Source organism: Fusarium verticillioides, chromosome 7 (genome assembly GCF_000149555.1).
Source record: "Fusarium verticillioides 7600 chromosome 7, whole genome shotgun sequence".
Classification (NCBI taxonomy): domain Eukaryota; kingdom Fungi; phylum Ascomycota; class Sordariomycetes; order Hypocreales; family Nectriaceae; genus Fusarium; species Fusarium verticillioides.
The window spans coordinates 2,148,594-2,163,544 of NC_031681.1; the positions used below are offsets into that span (position 1 = coordinate 2,148,594).

Here is a 14,951-nt window from a genome sequence, read left to right on the forward strand (position 1 = left end):
CAATTGAGAGAGTAATGCGTTCGTTGGTGATTCGGAAACTTGAGCTGTTTGAGAGTTTAGAACAGTATAATCACGTCGGCAGACAAGTAGGAGACTTCCGTGCAATTATTCCATCAATTGTCGTTGCTTAATTGAGCTGTGCCGAGACATGGCTGAGGAGTAGCTCAAATACGGCCGAGACAGACTCAGCGACAATTGGTCAATTTTGGGTCAGGCTGCGACATTGCTCATTTAGATCGATATTATTCACAAGAGGTTATCACGATGGAACAAGACGAGGCAAAGTGTGTAGCTCAGATGAACTGTATAGTATTAAGGTCTATGCACCTCTATCAAGAGATCTATGTGCAAGATGTAGAAATGAATTATATACCCAACGCTTCCATCCTTAGTTCATCGTGTGTGAAATTAATCATTAAAGACCAGTGCTTTTTCCTTGTCGTCAAAACTCATTACGAGATATATCCATGACATGTAGAGCAGAGGTTCTGAGTTGCTTAGAAGAGAGCAATGGCACCGAGGACGGCGAGAACGCCGGCGGGGGCAATGCGGCCGGCAGCAGCTGTGACGACGGCAGGGTTGGTACCCTCGGGGACGAGGTAGGTAGCGGTGCCAGTAGGGACGGGGACGGGAGCAGCGGTGGTAGGCTTGCCGGGGACAGCGGGAGCAGTGTAGCCGGGCTTACCGGGCTTGCCGGGAGTGGGCTGAGGGTAAGGGTGCTCGGAAGCAGGGTGGGTGGTGGTGAAGTGGCAGTCGGTGACGGTGACGGTGCCGGGAGCGGTGACAGTGACGGTCTTGTTGCCGTAGGTCAGAGTGGTGGGCTCAGGGCAGTAGGTAGTCACGGCGGTGATGACCTCAGTGGTGTAGACGGGGTGAGGGACAACGGGCTTGGTGGGCTTGACGGGGTAGCTGAGTGTGCAAGGGCAGTCGGTGATGGTCAAGGTGGTCTCAGAGGTGACGGTGTAGGTCTTGTCACCGTAGGTGAGAGTGGTAGCACCAGGGCAGTAGGTTGTGATGGCGGTGACAACCTCAGTGGTGTAGTGGGTGGTGCCGTTGGAGGGAGGGGCGTAGTAGGGAGAAGCGGTGGCAGCTCCGATGAGGAGGCCAGCAGCAGCAACCTTGATAGCAACCATTTTGAAGGATTTGGTGAGGTTTTTAATTAAGTTCTGACTTGTAAAAACGAGTGAAGTGCAGAAAAGCAAGATTGAGCTTTGAGCGAGAGTGTAACGACTGAAGCGAGTGTAGTTGTTGAGAGAGGAGGAAGAAGTTAGCGAAAAGGTGGAAGAGAGTGAGGGTATTTATCTCTGAGTTCAACACCAAGACAAAAGCTGAGCTGAACTGAACTAACTGACCAGACTGGGCTGATAGATACGCAAACCCAGGTCCCAGACACACACAAAACTCAAAAGGCGTCTAGTTTAGTCTGGCCTAACCACATTCTGAAAGTCCATTTAACCTTGTACACACACACACACACACACACATCGAGATGGGCCCACGCTCAGGGCCTCACGCTAGGCGAGGCAATTTTTTACCTCTCTCTGCCCTCTTTTTACCGCTCCGGGGCGTAGCTCGTCCAATCATGATATCATTGAAGCCATCTCACTTTCTTACTCATACTGTACCTTGCACTAGCCAGACTTGCTGGGCTGAGGTGGTGCAGTGAGTGCAGTGAGTGCAGTGCAGGGTACAGGGGCCCTTGCCTTGGAATACGAGGTCAGGGGAGGGATTTTATGACAGATTCGGATCTTGTGAGAAAACTCATGATAAGGAAATGTCCGGGGTAGGCAGAAGTGATTGGCCTGGCTGTGAGCTGAGAGTGTGTGCTGTTGCAATGCAGGGTCTCTTTGTTTTGATGGACAGACAGACGGTTGACACAGTTGTAGCGACTCTATCTTTCCATCCGTAGGGCAAACTCTATACTAATCGGTTGCAACGGTGGCAGTTGCAACAGCACATTACAGCACATCACAGCACATCACAGCTCCATATCAACTGTTGTCTGTTCAGTGGATGATCCGATTTAGAGGGGCCGAGTTAGCCGGGCTTGTTAGCAGTCTTGGGTGAGCTGGGTACCTGCGCTAGTACCCACATAGCACCTAGCTCCGTAGTCCAGGGAACTTTGTTTACTCACTTTTTAGTCACTCAAGTCTCCTCTTTTTTCCCCTCCTCCTCCTCTAAGAAAAAAGCCGGTTTTTTGTTTTTCTGTCTCTCACGTTTTTCATCTCCAATCACCAACAACGGCCCCTGCAGTCAGCATCAGGCTAATGCGGCGTGCTGCAGCCTCTATCACACTCTGACCCAGGTGCCCCAATCACAAGAGATGGTCATATTTTAGCGTGCGTTGATTTGTCCCTTTTTGCCGTTCCTTGGTTTTTCTTAGTCTCGAGAGCGGAAAAAAAGTCTTATCTCATCGAGTTTTTTAAGCTTCAACCAATTAAGACACCAAAATAGATGAGCCCATGTCTGGGTTAGTCTAGTGACAACTCGAACCCCTGCCCCTTGCATTCTGCGGGCTGCATTTTGCATTTTACCAGAGCAAATCATGACCCCAGACCAGAGTCAGCAAAATCAGTTCACCCGTTGTTGGTTGTGCCGTTCGTAAGAGGAAATTGCACGCAATGCTTGGCCTTGACAGTTTTCGTACGGCACGGGCACGGGCGGCGGTTCCGTTCCCCCTTGCGTCGGTGGTCTGTCTCTAGATGAATGGCATTGTAAGCTTGTCTTAGACACTCAAGGTAATCTCCTATGTGCTCCGTATGTCAGCTTTAATTAAAAGAGATCGCGCTGCGGCTTGTCGCGGAAGCCGAAGACATCTAAACGCATCCGATCTAATTAAAGCTGACCCGAGACTCTCACCCTCGCCTTCAATCTCTGCAAGGCTGCCATGGGATTTGCACCCCTACATTCCTTATCACAAACATTATCAAGGACGGATTAGGATCAGATCATCCCGGCTGTAAATCCCCTCGCTCGCTTGCAATCAGCTCCAGTTTACTCCGTACATGCCCAGATGCTCCATCGAAGACGTCAGCCAAACAGTCAGCATCGCTTGACTCATGCCAAAGTCCCCAAAAATATCCCCCAGGCGCAAAATTACCATCAAGCCACCCTCATCTTGGCTCGTCAGCCTCTCCGTTGCAGCAATAACAACAATACCGTCTCTCCAAAGATCCAACGCTTCATGGCCTGTTTCATAGCGACATTTCACAAAGTGGCTGAGACTTGTCTAACAAATACTGATAATTGGCTGAAACAACGGGTGAGGGAGACCTGGACTCTCCCTCCTATTGTGACATTGTCTGGTTTGCCACTTGTTCCAGCCTCAAATCACCTGTCTCACTCGACTTCTGGTCTATTGGGTTGTCCAGTCAATAGCGAAGCGGGTGGCGCCGCCAAAGGTAGAGACCATTGTTTGGTCTAGTCTTGCAGGCCGTCTATAGCGTGTCCTGCTAATCTGAGCACTTTGCACGGGTTGTTCGAGACTGAGGTGATGATTCATTGCTTCTTTTCGCCTTGATATTGGATGAGATATGAATATTGATGCAATTGCACAAATCACAAGTGACATATCCTACTTCATTTTCCGACACAATTATCTGAGGTCTCTCTCATCAATACACTTTGAACTGCTTCGTGAGCTACTGACCGTTTCGATGCAAAGGAATGCGGTTGTCTAGCCGCACCCGCCCTCGAAGGAGATTTGTCTAAAGACATGCTTAAACGGCTGACTAGAAGACGCTACTCGACTTCCAAGAAGTCCATCGGAATGATCATCGTGACCAGCGTAAAGCTACATTGCTCTAGCTCTTCACAGGAAGGCTGTCTTGTCATGTGATGCATTTATGCTTTGGTAATCTATCCCTTGTAGCACCTACATTCTTTGTAGGGTAGTCTCATCATATCTGTGGGCTGCGATTACAGTATTACTCACAATGACTCCTATCTTGAGGCAGCCTAGTTATCTCGTAGCTTGCAATTAAATGTTCATTCATCCAATTGTAGTCAGGTCATATTTGGCTCCATACAAACTCATCCCAACCATGGACTGCATGGATCTATGAACTCTATCAAACTCGAGATATAGACATACTATGCCTGGTAGCTAGATCATTTGCTCCAATCACATCTAACACAGAGTGAAGAAGCCAAACATACAGACTACAACCTAAGCCTTATAGCAGTATTAGAAATTACGCAGCTTCTAAGCTGATATAGTTGTTGGAACTACAGCCATGGTGACATGCATATATATGCACCATTATCTAAGTGAGTTTGAGCTGATAGGCTCCAAAGCAAGGTCCCGTTTGCCTTTGAGTCTTATGGCAGAACGAACCTTAAAACGAACCTGAAGCCTTCCACAGAGTTTCATAAGGCACCTTCTGCCTAAACCACAAAGAAGTTTAAATTCACATAAAACATCTTATTAGGTAGCCTCTGTACCCACAGGAGATTCTTCCTCTTTCATCCTTCTTTTGCTCTCGAGGGGGATTATCAACCACCGCTCATCCACGATGCCTTCTCCCAAGAAGAAGCTCTCGTTCTCGCTTTCGCGACTGAAGGCCAAAAAGATCTTCCGGTCCATCAAAAGCCTATTCCGAAAGGAAGACCGCGTCAAAGATGAACCTGCTACAGCTCCTGTGGTAGACCAAAATGTCCAAGATGGTGTTCGTGAGGACTCTGAGGAGCTAGGTGTCGACAAAAAGACAGTCATTCACTGTCGAGGAGAAACGCCACCCGCCAGCAGTGATGATAACTCTAGCACATTGCTGTCTGATAAAGAGTCTGATAGCTCTTCCGGATCCGAGATTTATCTCGATGCCCAAGAAACCATTCTCGACCATAGCGATCAGGAGGAGACTGCGGTTCATGATGATGAAACCGAACCCGTGAGCAACATGACCATTCAACATGATTAAACCAACATCCCCGGCGAAGGAAAGGCAAAGGAGGTAAATTGCACTATCATACACGGTATTTTCCCCATACTAATTGCCTGCAGATGGCCAAAAACGATACGGGGCTCGACCAACAGCAGCAACATAACGCTCACCTGACTCTACAAAAGCTCTGCCCAGAGCTGATAATCGAGATCAGGCTGCTTCTCCCACATAGCAGCCTATACCTCCTCCAGCAGACCTGTCAAAAGTTCCGTCAGCTGTCAAAGCGAGATGTATTCAAGACGTTCAACCTAGAGTTTCGAAGCGGACCTGAGAGCTATTGTATCAGCGAGAATGGCTACCAACAACGCAAAGTCATTCGGGACCTCTTTGCTCGCAGGACTCTTTGTCAAGAATGCAACGACAAACGCGATTCAGGAAAGCTGAAGGAAGCGATGCAAAAGCTCTACGAGCTGCAATACTGTCACGGCTGTAAAGCCAGCCACCCTGCGCTGTTCTTCTCCCCCAGAGAGAAGGAGAAACAATATACACAGTGCCTGGGTCGAATCGGAAATTTCCCCCTTTGCTCGCATGTGTCTCTTGCAGGACCGGACATGGTGACTCTGGCCAATACCGGTGGAGAGGATGAATCTATCGAGTGCAACGATTTGAGCCATAAACTGTCACCTTACCTTTACGAGAAAACCGATACTCCCCACGTTTATCTCTCGAATACAGGAGCATGGAAGGATGGCCCCACGAAGTACAACTTACGTTTCGCATTCAGATCAACCCTCCACCTTGTGGTTCTTGATGGATGCTCGAATAAACATACGGAAGAAGCCATTCGACAGTTCAAAAGTGGTTCATATGCTGAGTTTGACACAAAAGCTCTATGCAAGCATTTCTCCAGCGAGATCCTGGATGAGTGTATTGCTCCCGGCTCATCTAAGTGCTCATGCTTCCCACGATCAGACGGGAGGTCTATCGAATGCGGGCTTCTGAAAGCAACACCTAGCGCGACCTGCAAAACTTGCAAAGCGCAATACCACCTGAGCCTGCAACAAGACTGGCGACTTCTAGGCATCCCAGGATCGGTATCTGGAACTATTGCTAAATCAAAGAAACGGGCACAAACCATGGTAGATCTCAAGATTTACAGAGAGTTTTGGGTCAAAACTTTCCTCCAACCCTCGTGGCTCTTCAACCTCACCTACAATCATGATGAGGAGTGCGACCCGCGACTCAAACGAAACCCCCTCTTCAACGAAGGGATGAAACACGTGCTGTGGTGCACCAACCCTGGTTGTGCGACGGGATCCGAACGTCGGTGGGAGAGAATGGCTCTGTTGTATTTGAACGACGCTTTTAACAAGGAGGAGCTTGAGGACGGTGATTCTGTTAATAAGAACCACGTTAGAGACATGGCCTGGTTGTCGTTTGAGTACGATGTTTTTAACGACTTGACAACTTGACCGAAGTCTAGATCTTGAAATAAGAAGAGGAAATGATGAAGTACGGGGAGGAAGGTAAAAGAAAACCAAAGAGAAAAAGGACACGCACAACCACCCAGCCTCATCACTAAAGAAAGGAAGAAAGAACCTCTTGGTACCCAACGTACATAGAGCACGCCACACACAATACCCAATTTGATACATCTCAAGGGCTCGTGGTGTTTGAATTCCTAGGTAATCCGGGCAGCCACAGATTGAAATTTGGTTGATTATTGTTAAGATGGTAAAATCTATGCCATCACCCCCCCCCCCCCAAAAGATTTAGATAGAGAAGCAGTTGAAGATCAGTAATGTATTTGATCATCAAAAAGCTTGTGCATGATCCAGTCATACGTGAAAGCGTAGAGGTTACGAGATTTGACATGCAGAATCCTATAATTATCTTTCAGTCTGTCTCATTAAAGAGATTAGATGTGGTTAAATTCGAGAGTTTCTCGCCTTTTCTTTGTGTCGGGGACAAATCTAAACTCCGACCCATCATGAGCTGTATGTACTCCGTAGGGCGCGGTCAACCTTGTGAGATAATAGTCTCCCCGCCTCGTTCAAGCTTTGATTTCTAATACACAGAAAAACCGGATTCTCACCAGGTGAGCGAACAGCAACTTCATTTCAGTCGAAAAAACAGTCATGGCCCCTCAGATCGAAGCTGTTTCCACCAAATCGGCTCCGGCTCCGCTGCCGCAGTTCTCCCAGGCTGTTAAGCACAATGGCATGGTGTACTGCTCCGGAAACGTCGGAGCCATTCCTGGGACGAACTTTGAGCTGGTAGAGGGAACAGTTAAAGATAGAGCGGTAGGTCTTTGGGCAGTCAGACCGTGCGCTGTGTGATGGCTGACCATATGACTACAGCGACAAGCTATCAAGAATCTTGAGGCTATCCTCAAAGAGTCCGGCAGTAGTTTGAGAAACATCGTCAAGATGAACATCTACATCACAAACATGCAAAACTTTGCTCTTGTGAACGAAGCATACGATGAGTTCTTCACTTGGGAGCCCAAGCCGGTATGCCAAGTTCCAAGGATAATTCAACCCAACCACTAATGTCTCCCAGGCTAGAACTTGTGTAGCGGTCTTTCAGCTACCGTTGGGAACCGATGTTGAGATTGAGTGCACTGCAGCTCTAGACTAGGAGAAACTTGGATATATAGGAACGAAACTCTAGATAAATGCACTAGAATCAAACAGTTTCTCTACTGTTGCCTGATGTGATCACCTCCAACCTTTTCAACACACTCAACGGCCCGCATAGATGGACTTGCCCTTGCCTTGCATCACCTCATCCACATAGTCCACGTACTTGATTGGCTCAAAGTCAGGATAAAGGTCCTTGGAGCTGAGATAGCCCAAATACTCGGCGGGCCCGGGAAGATTGTCCTGACGGAACCACTCGCAGTAGAGATACTGAGGACCAGCGAGACCAAAGATGAAGGGAAGACTCTTGTCACTCGCGTCGTACTTGACCTGGGCGTCAGCGATGGTGGCCTCGATATCCTTGGCAGGCATCTACTCATGTTAATGATCATATTTCAATTCTGCCCATGAGAGATTGACTTACCAAGCTGCGCGGAATCTTCTCACCGCTGACCTTCTCCAGGTGAGTGTGAATCTCCTCCTGAGTCCAGACTTCGTTGTAAGCAAAGACATATTTGTTCAGGGTTCGCTCATCAGTAATGATCTTGGCAACGTAATGTCCAATGTCTCTCAGGTCTGTCAAGCTTGTGGCATGTGAGCCATCCTCAGCGACGACAGCGGCGGGGAATTTGAGAGCATAGTCAATCTTCCCAGAAGGGAGAGATGGAAGAGAGACTTGATACCACATGCCAACATCAACAACAGTGTATGGAAGATAGATTTTCTTGACGTGGTTGATGATAGTCTCTTTCTGCAAACTCGTTAGCAACATCGACTGAAAGCTTGCTTTGCCACTTACAAACTCCCTAAGAAGCATGACACCTTCAGGAGGGCAGGGCGGGCCAAAGGCGCTGGGGAGGAATCGTTTGATTCCAGCCTCTTTGGAAGCATTTGCCAAAGCAATTTCAGGACCAGTAGTGAAAGGTACAAGACAACTGATGACTACATCTTGACCGGTGAGGGCCTTGACGAGTTCGTCGTGGTTGTTTTCAAGGTTGATTGGGACCACAGAAACGCCCTTGTTCTTGATCTGTTGGATTTCGGGTTTGTTGATGGAAGCAGGTCGTACAATTGCGGTCAATTTCTGTGAAGATGAGTATAAGATCTTGAGGATTTTGGTCTGCAACTTACAAACTCGTTTGGAGAAGGCGAGAGAGCATCGATGATGGACAAACCGGCTTCGCCATTTGCGCCGACAATTGTAACGTTCAGACTCATGATGGGATATGGATGGTAGAGATAGAGTAATTGTATTGATTGTTGTGATTGAAGTAAGATGAGAGTGTAATGATTAGAATTTTGGTCGGGTCTTGATGCCATATATATTCATCTTGAAAGGGGAGGAGAAGAGACTCCTCCGTGGTTTCATCACAAATTTGTTGATTTATTGCAAAGCATGTCATGTTGAGGCTTTGTAAGTCATTGTCGCATCTTGCTCCGCCGAAATGTCGGCGGAGGCCCCACTTCCAATGACTAATGGATGCTAACAGACCCTGTATATAGATACGCATGTATCTGTTAAGAACTGTTAGGCACAAATTACCATTGATAAATCCATCAGGATATTCGAGTATTTACCACAGGCCTAAGCAAGGTGAGGCAAAGGGCTTCCATGTTTTTCTTCCATGCTTGAAAAGCTACGAGAACAAAGCATGCTTACTTACTGCTGTTTGTAATAGATTCAGATATGTGCTATCGAAAAGAAGCGAGAACTTGGAAATCTAACAATTAGTCTACGTAGATGATGCTTGTCTTGTTGCAGAGGGACCTTGTGTTTTCAAGCAATGAAATAAGCAAAGAGAAAGTGAACAACAGTTAGCAATCTGTCGTAAAACTAGACAAAAATTGCTATAAGCAGTTTGAACTCACATTGTGTAATCTTGTAGAAGAACTATATAAATAGCAGTATTTCCAAGTCAGATCGACGCTCAATGCCATCTTGCATCTCGATCAACCGCGGTTGTAGTCGTTTTTATAACCTCACAACTCCATCTCAACCAAAACTCAACATGCCATCATCCTCATCATCCTCCTCATCCTCAGCATCCTCATCGTCCGATGACGAACAGAGCCAACTGACAGTTGGCGAATTGAAAGAACTGATCGAGAGTATGTCCCAATATCATGATAAGAGCAACACACAGTCACTAACAGAACAGTGAACATCAAGGCTCTCTGTCTCTCCGACAAAGCCAGGCTGTTCCTGGTTAAGCGTGTTGCGGAGCATTCAGGTCAGATTCTTTATGGAGCTGGCGTTGCTTCGTATTGGAGCACCAAGTGCACTGATATCCTTCTGCGAAGCAGCGGCGAAAGACTCACAATTGAAAGCGCGCTCGAGGATATCCTGGACCAGACGATGGCGGAGCTCAGTGAGAAAGCTCTCTTTCCAGAATGGTGTATCAAAGAATTGAATGGTATGTACTGCATAATCGCGAAAACATAGACCAAGGAAAACTAGTTAACCTTGTATTTCTTCTGCAGTCTTCAAATGATCATTGAATGTGATGGGTTAGATTAGCTGCTACGAGGAGAATATCGAGTGACTGGATATAGTACCTTGAACATCACTGGATATGAAACAGCATCTAAATACAGCCACATCTTGACTCGAATCTTTTCCAAGTTTCAGTAGTTAATTCTTTGATATTGTGACACCTTGATCTCTCTTTGTTTTAGCATAATCAGGCGGAATGCATAAGTTCGATGATTGTTGGTCAAGAGTGTTGAGTTTAGGCGGAGACAAGACAAACGATTCCCTGTGTTTGAGGAGGTAATATTTTCGGAACAAATCAACGCGTTTGCTAACCTTGTAGCTAATCAATTATGAGATGCAAAAGGTAAAAAAAATAAAAACAAATAAAAAACATACTTCGTTCTTTTTATGTTACTTACTGGTGAGTAGTATGGGATGCTGCATACAACATTCCCGATTATGCATGCAGGTTACCGAGAGAAGACCATAGAACAAGTCTTTGCCATTAGGCAACTAACAAAGGATTGTGATTGCCCGTGATTTTGTAGGCAAACGGTCGTCTTGAGCAAAGACAATTGCCCCATAGTGTAGAGTAAATAATTGGCTAAGCTACCCCGAGATGGAAGCTCAGAGAAAGGTAGATGAGAGGACAATCATATCCGAGAAACATATATAAAGCTGTAAAATTTCCTTCCAAGATGGCTTTTCAAAAGTCAACTTTCTTTGATGTTCACCGCCATTGCCAGATTTTCCCAAGTCCTTGACCATTCTGACGTATCAAGTCATATTACCTCTTCTGATACAACAATCTTCATATTTCGACATACAGAATGGTATCTCAAACCGGCCAAGTCGAGCGAGCTGTACGCTTGAAGGAGCTCATCCAGAGTAAGTTCAATCTCGTGACCAGTAACTTTATACATAGCTGACCTGCCAGTGAACGTCGCCGCCCTATACGCCAGCATGTCCGTAACAAAGCTTTTCGTCTGTAAGCGTGGCGAGCTGTATGTTGCCGGCGTGGCCACTCCCCACACTTGCGGGCATGGGAGTGTCTTGTTGAAGAGCATTGAGCGTACGACCGTCGAAGGTGCTCTAGAGTCACTTTTGGAGGAGACGGCGAAGGAATTGACCACGGAGATGAACTTTTGATAGCATCGATGGAGCTTGGATGGGAGTGATTTGGACTGGACAGAGGGAACGTGGCTGCTGTGATGGGGAGTTGAACAACTACTCAAGCACGTATGGGATGATAGATACGCCTCCTCGACAGACTTGTGTATTTGTCTGAGCTATTGAGAATACCCAGACACCACCGCCTCTCGGCATCAAGCAACAGAATAGACTGTATCACGCCCCTCATTTGCTGTGGCTGCCGCGCGCTGTGCTTAGAAATCAACCATCCAATGTCACATCCAAGTTCCCGCACTATCTCTAACGCGCGTTAGATCTCGTGCACCGTGTAAGACGATTGGTGAGGTTCCTCGTCTACTTTCATGCCCGTTGATCGTGGGAAAAGTCGATTAAGTTGCAGCCAAGATCTGTTACTTTCCCGTCATCAAGATCTGTCTATTAATCTGAGGGGAATTGTTAAGCTTGGGGTCATTTCTCGAGACTAAAGGACCTTGATGGTTCAACCCGCGCGGGTAACTCCACTTTATGATCGAGCCTCATCGTTGAGCTTATTCTTACCGCGCGGAAACCTTTTTCGGCCTCGTGGGCTTATGCAGATCATGGATTGTCTTATAATAAGCCTATATTAGTATTTCTCGGACAACGCCTAGTACAAGAAGTGTGTGGTGTTAACGTTATTGATGATTTGCATCAAATCTAGGGCATCCAAGAATAAGATATCAAATATGAGTGCATCAGATAGAGTATAAAACAAGATGAAAGATCAATAATCTCAGTCACCCAAAAACACAAGCATACTGCAAGTTATTGTCATGGCCACCATTGAATACTTTCTCATCGCTGGCGCAACAGGTCGTCAAGGCGGCGCAGCAGTTGATGCCCTCCTAACTCATCCCAATATCGAGATAAAACCAAAGCAAGTCTATGCACTGACTCGCCAAGCTTCTGGATCAGGAGCCGTCAAACTACGTGAGAAGTACGGCGACATCAATATTGTTACTGGCGACTTGAACGATTCAGAAACCATTCTCCAGCAGCTAGACAAGACCATCCTTCCCAAAACTGGTATCTTTCTCGCTCAAGCCCATGGACCGACTGAAGTCAGCGACGCAAAAGGACTTATCGATGCTGCTGCTAGAAATGGTCTTCCGTACTTTGTGTACTCTTCTGTTGATCGAGGTGGTCGTGAACTCAGCGATAAGGATCCTTCGTACTGCAAGACATTCTCCGACAAATTCCTCATCGAGAGGCATCTCATTGACGTCTGCTATAACTCCAACATGGACTACACGATCCTTCGTCCGACTTGGTTCGCTGATAATGCTTGGTGGGGTTTCCCAGGCCAACTTTGCATGACGGGTTGGCGAGAGAACATGAACGGAAAGAAGATGCAAGTCACAGTGACAAAAGACATTGGAAGATGGGCTGTAGAAGGCCTTGTCCGTCCTGATAGGACCGGAATTCGAAACCAAGCTCTTTCTATTGCTAGCGAGGAGCTGAGCTTCAAGGACATTGATGACATCTTCATCAAACATACTGGCAAAGGCGTCCCTGTTACTTACGGCCTTCTAACACGATTCATAATCTGGATGATCAAGGATCTGAACACCATGTTTGGTTTCATCGGCGAGAGACCTTATGGTGCGGATCTTGCATGGTTGAAGACTCAGTTGGAGCCTACTACGTTCGAACAATGGGTCAAGACCGATGTCCCAGGACGTGATAACACCGAAGCTTGAGATACCCACGATAGCTCGAACAAAAAGAATAGATTCTGTGAAATCGAACCTGCGACCTGCAAAAACGAAGAGTGGCGCAGTGGGTGAGATTTTTAGGATTTTAGGTTCGGATTTTAGAGAAGGTTTATAGGTTCTAGGACGGATACCACTACACCACTCTTCGGTACTGGTATACAGAGTTGACCTTGTATATAACACTATGCCCCGGCCAGAAATCTCACTGATTTTGACTATGAGCCCTACCCTCACAGTTCCTGCTAGATGCTCTCTGCCTTGAGAGTAACGCCTCGAATCACGCCCGTTTCAGGCACACAATTTAGATATTCAAACAGTGCATCTCCTGCTCTCAGAATGGAAACTTCATGCCACGTTCGGAATTTCCTGTCATCCCCAAAGATCTTGTAGTGAGTTAATGCGCCGCGGTATATAGCAAGATGAGACTTGTGACTCTTTGCCCAAACTTCAAGGGCTTCGAGGTTCGTGAAGAAGCCAGCACCGCAAGACTCTTTTCGCGGCCGAGGTTCCTCAAGCGAAGGGTCTTGATTTCTGAGGTATCGCAGTCCCAAAGCACCCGTTTCAGGTGAATTATCCCAGAGATATTGCAGGCCAGAGTGGAGAGTGGGTTCAAGCCTTTTGTTGTAAGAGTCTGCTTCCTGTTGACCGCAGTTCTCCCAGAACTGTCCCGAGCGGATATGAGCTACGTTCTCATCATTCGTTCCGATGAGATACTGGCCAACACCGGGAGGAATTGTGACTGGGTTTGGCTTTGACGGTGGGAAGAGATCGAAGGCAGACGAGGGGATTCTGTCTCTTGCTGCGCCCCAGTACGCCGAGAGTTCATGTTCTGGAAAGCTTGCGCCAGGGAGTTTTGCGAGACCGGGGAGATAGTCGAGGCCCGAGTAATTTGTTTCGAGGCGGGAAAACTCTGTGATGAAGGCCTCTCGCCAGATGCCCACTAAGGCACGGCCTGATTCTGGTAGTTGGACGTAGATGGAATTCAGTGAGAGGTCATTAAGGCCGTTGTCGTATTTTGTCTTGTCTGACCAGTAACACACCCATACTGTCGATTCTTGGACATCACATCCATCAATCACTGCGAATGTCTCATATGCCTCTGGCCCAGTGTCGCTGTTCACCCATGCTTGGATTATCTCAGTAGCTTTATTTCGAGCGATATCAGCGTCTTGAGCATCAGAATGTATCTGAACCCCGATGTACGCGGTGCAGACGTGGGTGAGATCACCTGGGAGGGCGAGGTGCCATCGTGGGATCGGGAGCTTGTGGCCTTGGGGTTTGCGGAGGGGATATTTACGCGTTGGGCACGACATGGTTCAAGTTCAGTCCTAGCAAGGACTCGTCGTAGCTTTTGTTTCGCTGTGAGCAAGCGAATGTTTGGTGATGAGGAGATGGTTGGGATAACTTTTGAGGGTAGCCATTTGATAGGTTGTCATGGTTTGGAATCACGCCCTACAGGTGATCGCGCATTTTTTGGAGTCTCCATGTTTCCGATATGATCCCTCAAACGCGCGTACTATTCAGGTCCCGTTGGGTGATTCCTCATAGAAAGTTTGATTGATCATACTGTGTGTTTCATTTGAGACGACCCTCCCTGGCCATCTTGTCTGACTGAGATATCAGCATCGGCTTCTGGCATCGGCATCTAGCATCACGGCCGTAACCACACTGCCACACGATGCCATCCTACGAAATATGGCGAATACGGTATATACATAGAAAAAAAGTATGATCTCCTTCTTCAGCATTGACCATTCCCCTCCTCTTGGCAGCTTAACCGCGGTCGCCACGCCACGGACGGCGCATCTCGGAACTCTACATGCCACTACTTTTCCGACAACGGGGTCTCCAAAATCCCGAATGTACAAAGTCCCCCATCACGCAATTCTCGATAAGTTTTTAGAATTCAGGGAGGGCTTTAAGGCATCTTATCTCCAGGTATCAATTGCCCAGACAATCAGCCTAGACGAGACAGTCGCCTTCGGGATGGCACCCGGGGGAGGGGGGATCATCAGTATTTACCGGGACCGCATATATTTATCCCGATCAGATGATGAGTAAGAGGAAG

At 47.3% G+C, this 14,951-nt stretch overlaps 9 protein-coding genes across 9 annotated transcripts; 7 read left to right on the forward strand and 2 right to left on the reverse strand.

Annotated features, from left to right (window-relative positions):
• The first annotated feature begins 278 nt into the window (after window positions 1-278).
• On the forward strand, window positions 279-1,326 carry FVEG_17027 (hypothetical protein). Its single transcript, XM_018906267.1, has one exon. It carries the CDS (start codon window positions 468-470, stop codon window positions 1,161-1,163), a length of 696 nt encoding a protein of 231 aa, XP_018759016.1. The 5' UTR covers window positions 279-467; the 3' UTR covers window positions 1,164-1,326.
• Window positions 1,327-2,792: 1,466 nt separating this feature from the next.
• Window positions 2,793-3,766, forward strand: FVEG_17028 (hypothetical protein). The gene has a single exon (XM_018906268.1). It carries the CDS (start codon window positions 3,014-3,016, stop codon window positions 3,422-3,424), a length of 411 nt encoding a protein of 136 aa, XP_018759017.1. The 5' UTR covers window positions 2,793-3,013; the 3' UTR covers window positions 3,425-3,766.
• A 748-nt stretch (window positions 3,767-4,514) lies between these two features.
• FVEG_17029 (hypothetical protein) lies at window positions 4,515-6,355 on the forward strand (the record flags this gene model as incomplete). Its single annotated transcript, XM_018906269.1, has 2 exons — window positions 4,515-4,889; window positions 5,003-6,355. 2 exons carry the CDS (start codon window positions 4,515-4,517, stop codon window positions 6,353-6,355), a joined length of 1,728 nt encoding a protein of 575 aa, XP_018759018.1.
• Window positions 6,356-6,940: 585 nt separating this feature from the next.
• On the forward strand, window positions 6,941-7,523 carry FVEG_11439 (endoribonuclease L-PSP; the record flags this gene model as incomplete). Its single annotated transcript, XM_018900698.1, has 3 exons — window positions 6,941-7,186; window positions 7,244-7,396; window positions 7,446-7,523. The coding sequence occupies exons 1-3, from the start codon at window positions 7,022-7,024 to the stop codon at window positions 7,521-7,523; spliced, it is 396 nt and encodes a 131-aa protein (XP_018759019.1). The 5' UTR covers window positions 6,941-7,021.
• On the reverse strand, window positions 7,408-8,743 carry FVEG_11440 (hypothetical protein; the record flags this gene model as incomplete). Its single annotated transcript, XM_018900699.1, has 4 exons — window positions 7,408-7,897; window positions 7,950-8,276; window positions 8,325-8,609; window positions 8,657-8,743. 4 exons carry the CDS (start codon window positions 8,741-8,743, stop codon window positions 7,628-7,630), a joined length of 969 nt encoding a protein of 322 aa, XP_018759020.1. The 3' UTR covers window positions 7,408-7,627.
• Window positions 8,744-9,534: 791 nt separating this feature from the next.
• FVEG_11441 (hypothetical protein) lies at window positions 9,535-9,968 on the forward strand (the record flags this gene model as incomplete). The annotated part of the gene is made up of 2 exons (XM_018900700.1): window positions 9,535-9,634; window positions 9,685-9,968. The coding sequence occupies 2 exons, from the start codon at window positions 9,535-9,537 to the stop codon at window positions 9,966-9,968; spliced, it is 384 nt and encodes a 127-aa protein (XP_018759021.1).
• Window positions 9,969-10,828: 860 nt separating this feature from the next.
• Window positions 10,829-11,147, forward strand: FVEG_17030 (hypothetical protein; the record flags this gene model as incomplete). Its single annotated transcript, XM_018906270.1, has 2 exons — window positions 10,829-10,886; window positions 10,936-11,147. 2 exons carry the CDS (start codon window positions 10,829-10,831, stop codon window positions 11,145-11,147), a joined length of 270 nt encoding a protein of 89 aa, XP_018759022.1.
• Window positions 11,148-11,941: 794 nt separating this feature from the next.
• Window positions 11,942-12,868, forward strand: FVEG_11442 (hypothetical protein; the record flags this gene model as incomplete). The annotated part of the gene is made up of 1 exon (XM_018900701.1): window positions 11,942-12,868. The coding sequence occupies one exon, from the start codon at window positions 11,942-11,944 to the stop codon at window positions 12,866-12,868; it is 927 nt and encodes a 308-aa protein (XP_018759023.1).
• A 257-nt stretch (window positions 12,869-13,125) lies between these two features.
• FVEG_11443 (hypothetical protein) lies at window positions 13,126-14,196 on the reverse strand (the record flags this gene model as incomplete). Its single annotated transcript, XM_018900702.1, has 1 exon — window positions 13,126-14,196. One exon carries the CDS (start codon window positions 14,194-14,196, stop codon window positions 13,126-13,128), a length of 1,071 nt encoding a protein of 356 aa, XP_018759024.1.
• Window positions 14,197-14,951: the final 755 nt, after the last annotated feature.

Excerpts from the sequence above, each read along its gene's own strand:
- FVEG_17027 (XM_018906267.1), top strand. The coding sequence starts at position 468 with ATGACATGTAGAGCAGAGGTTCTGAGTTGCTTAGAAGAGAGCAATGGC.
- FVEG_17028 (XM_018906268.1), top strand. The coding sequence starts at position 3,014 with ATGCTCCATCGAAGACGTCAGCCAAACAGTCAGCATCGCTTGACTCAT.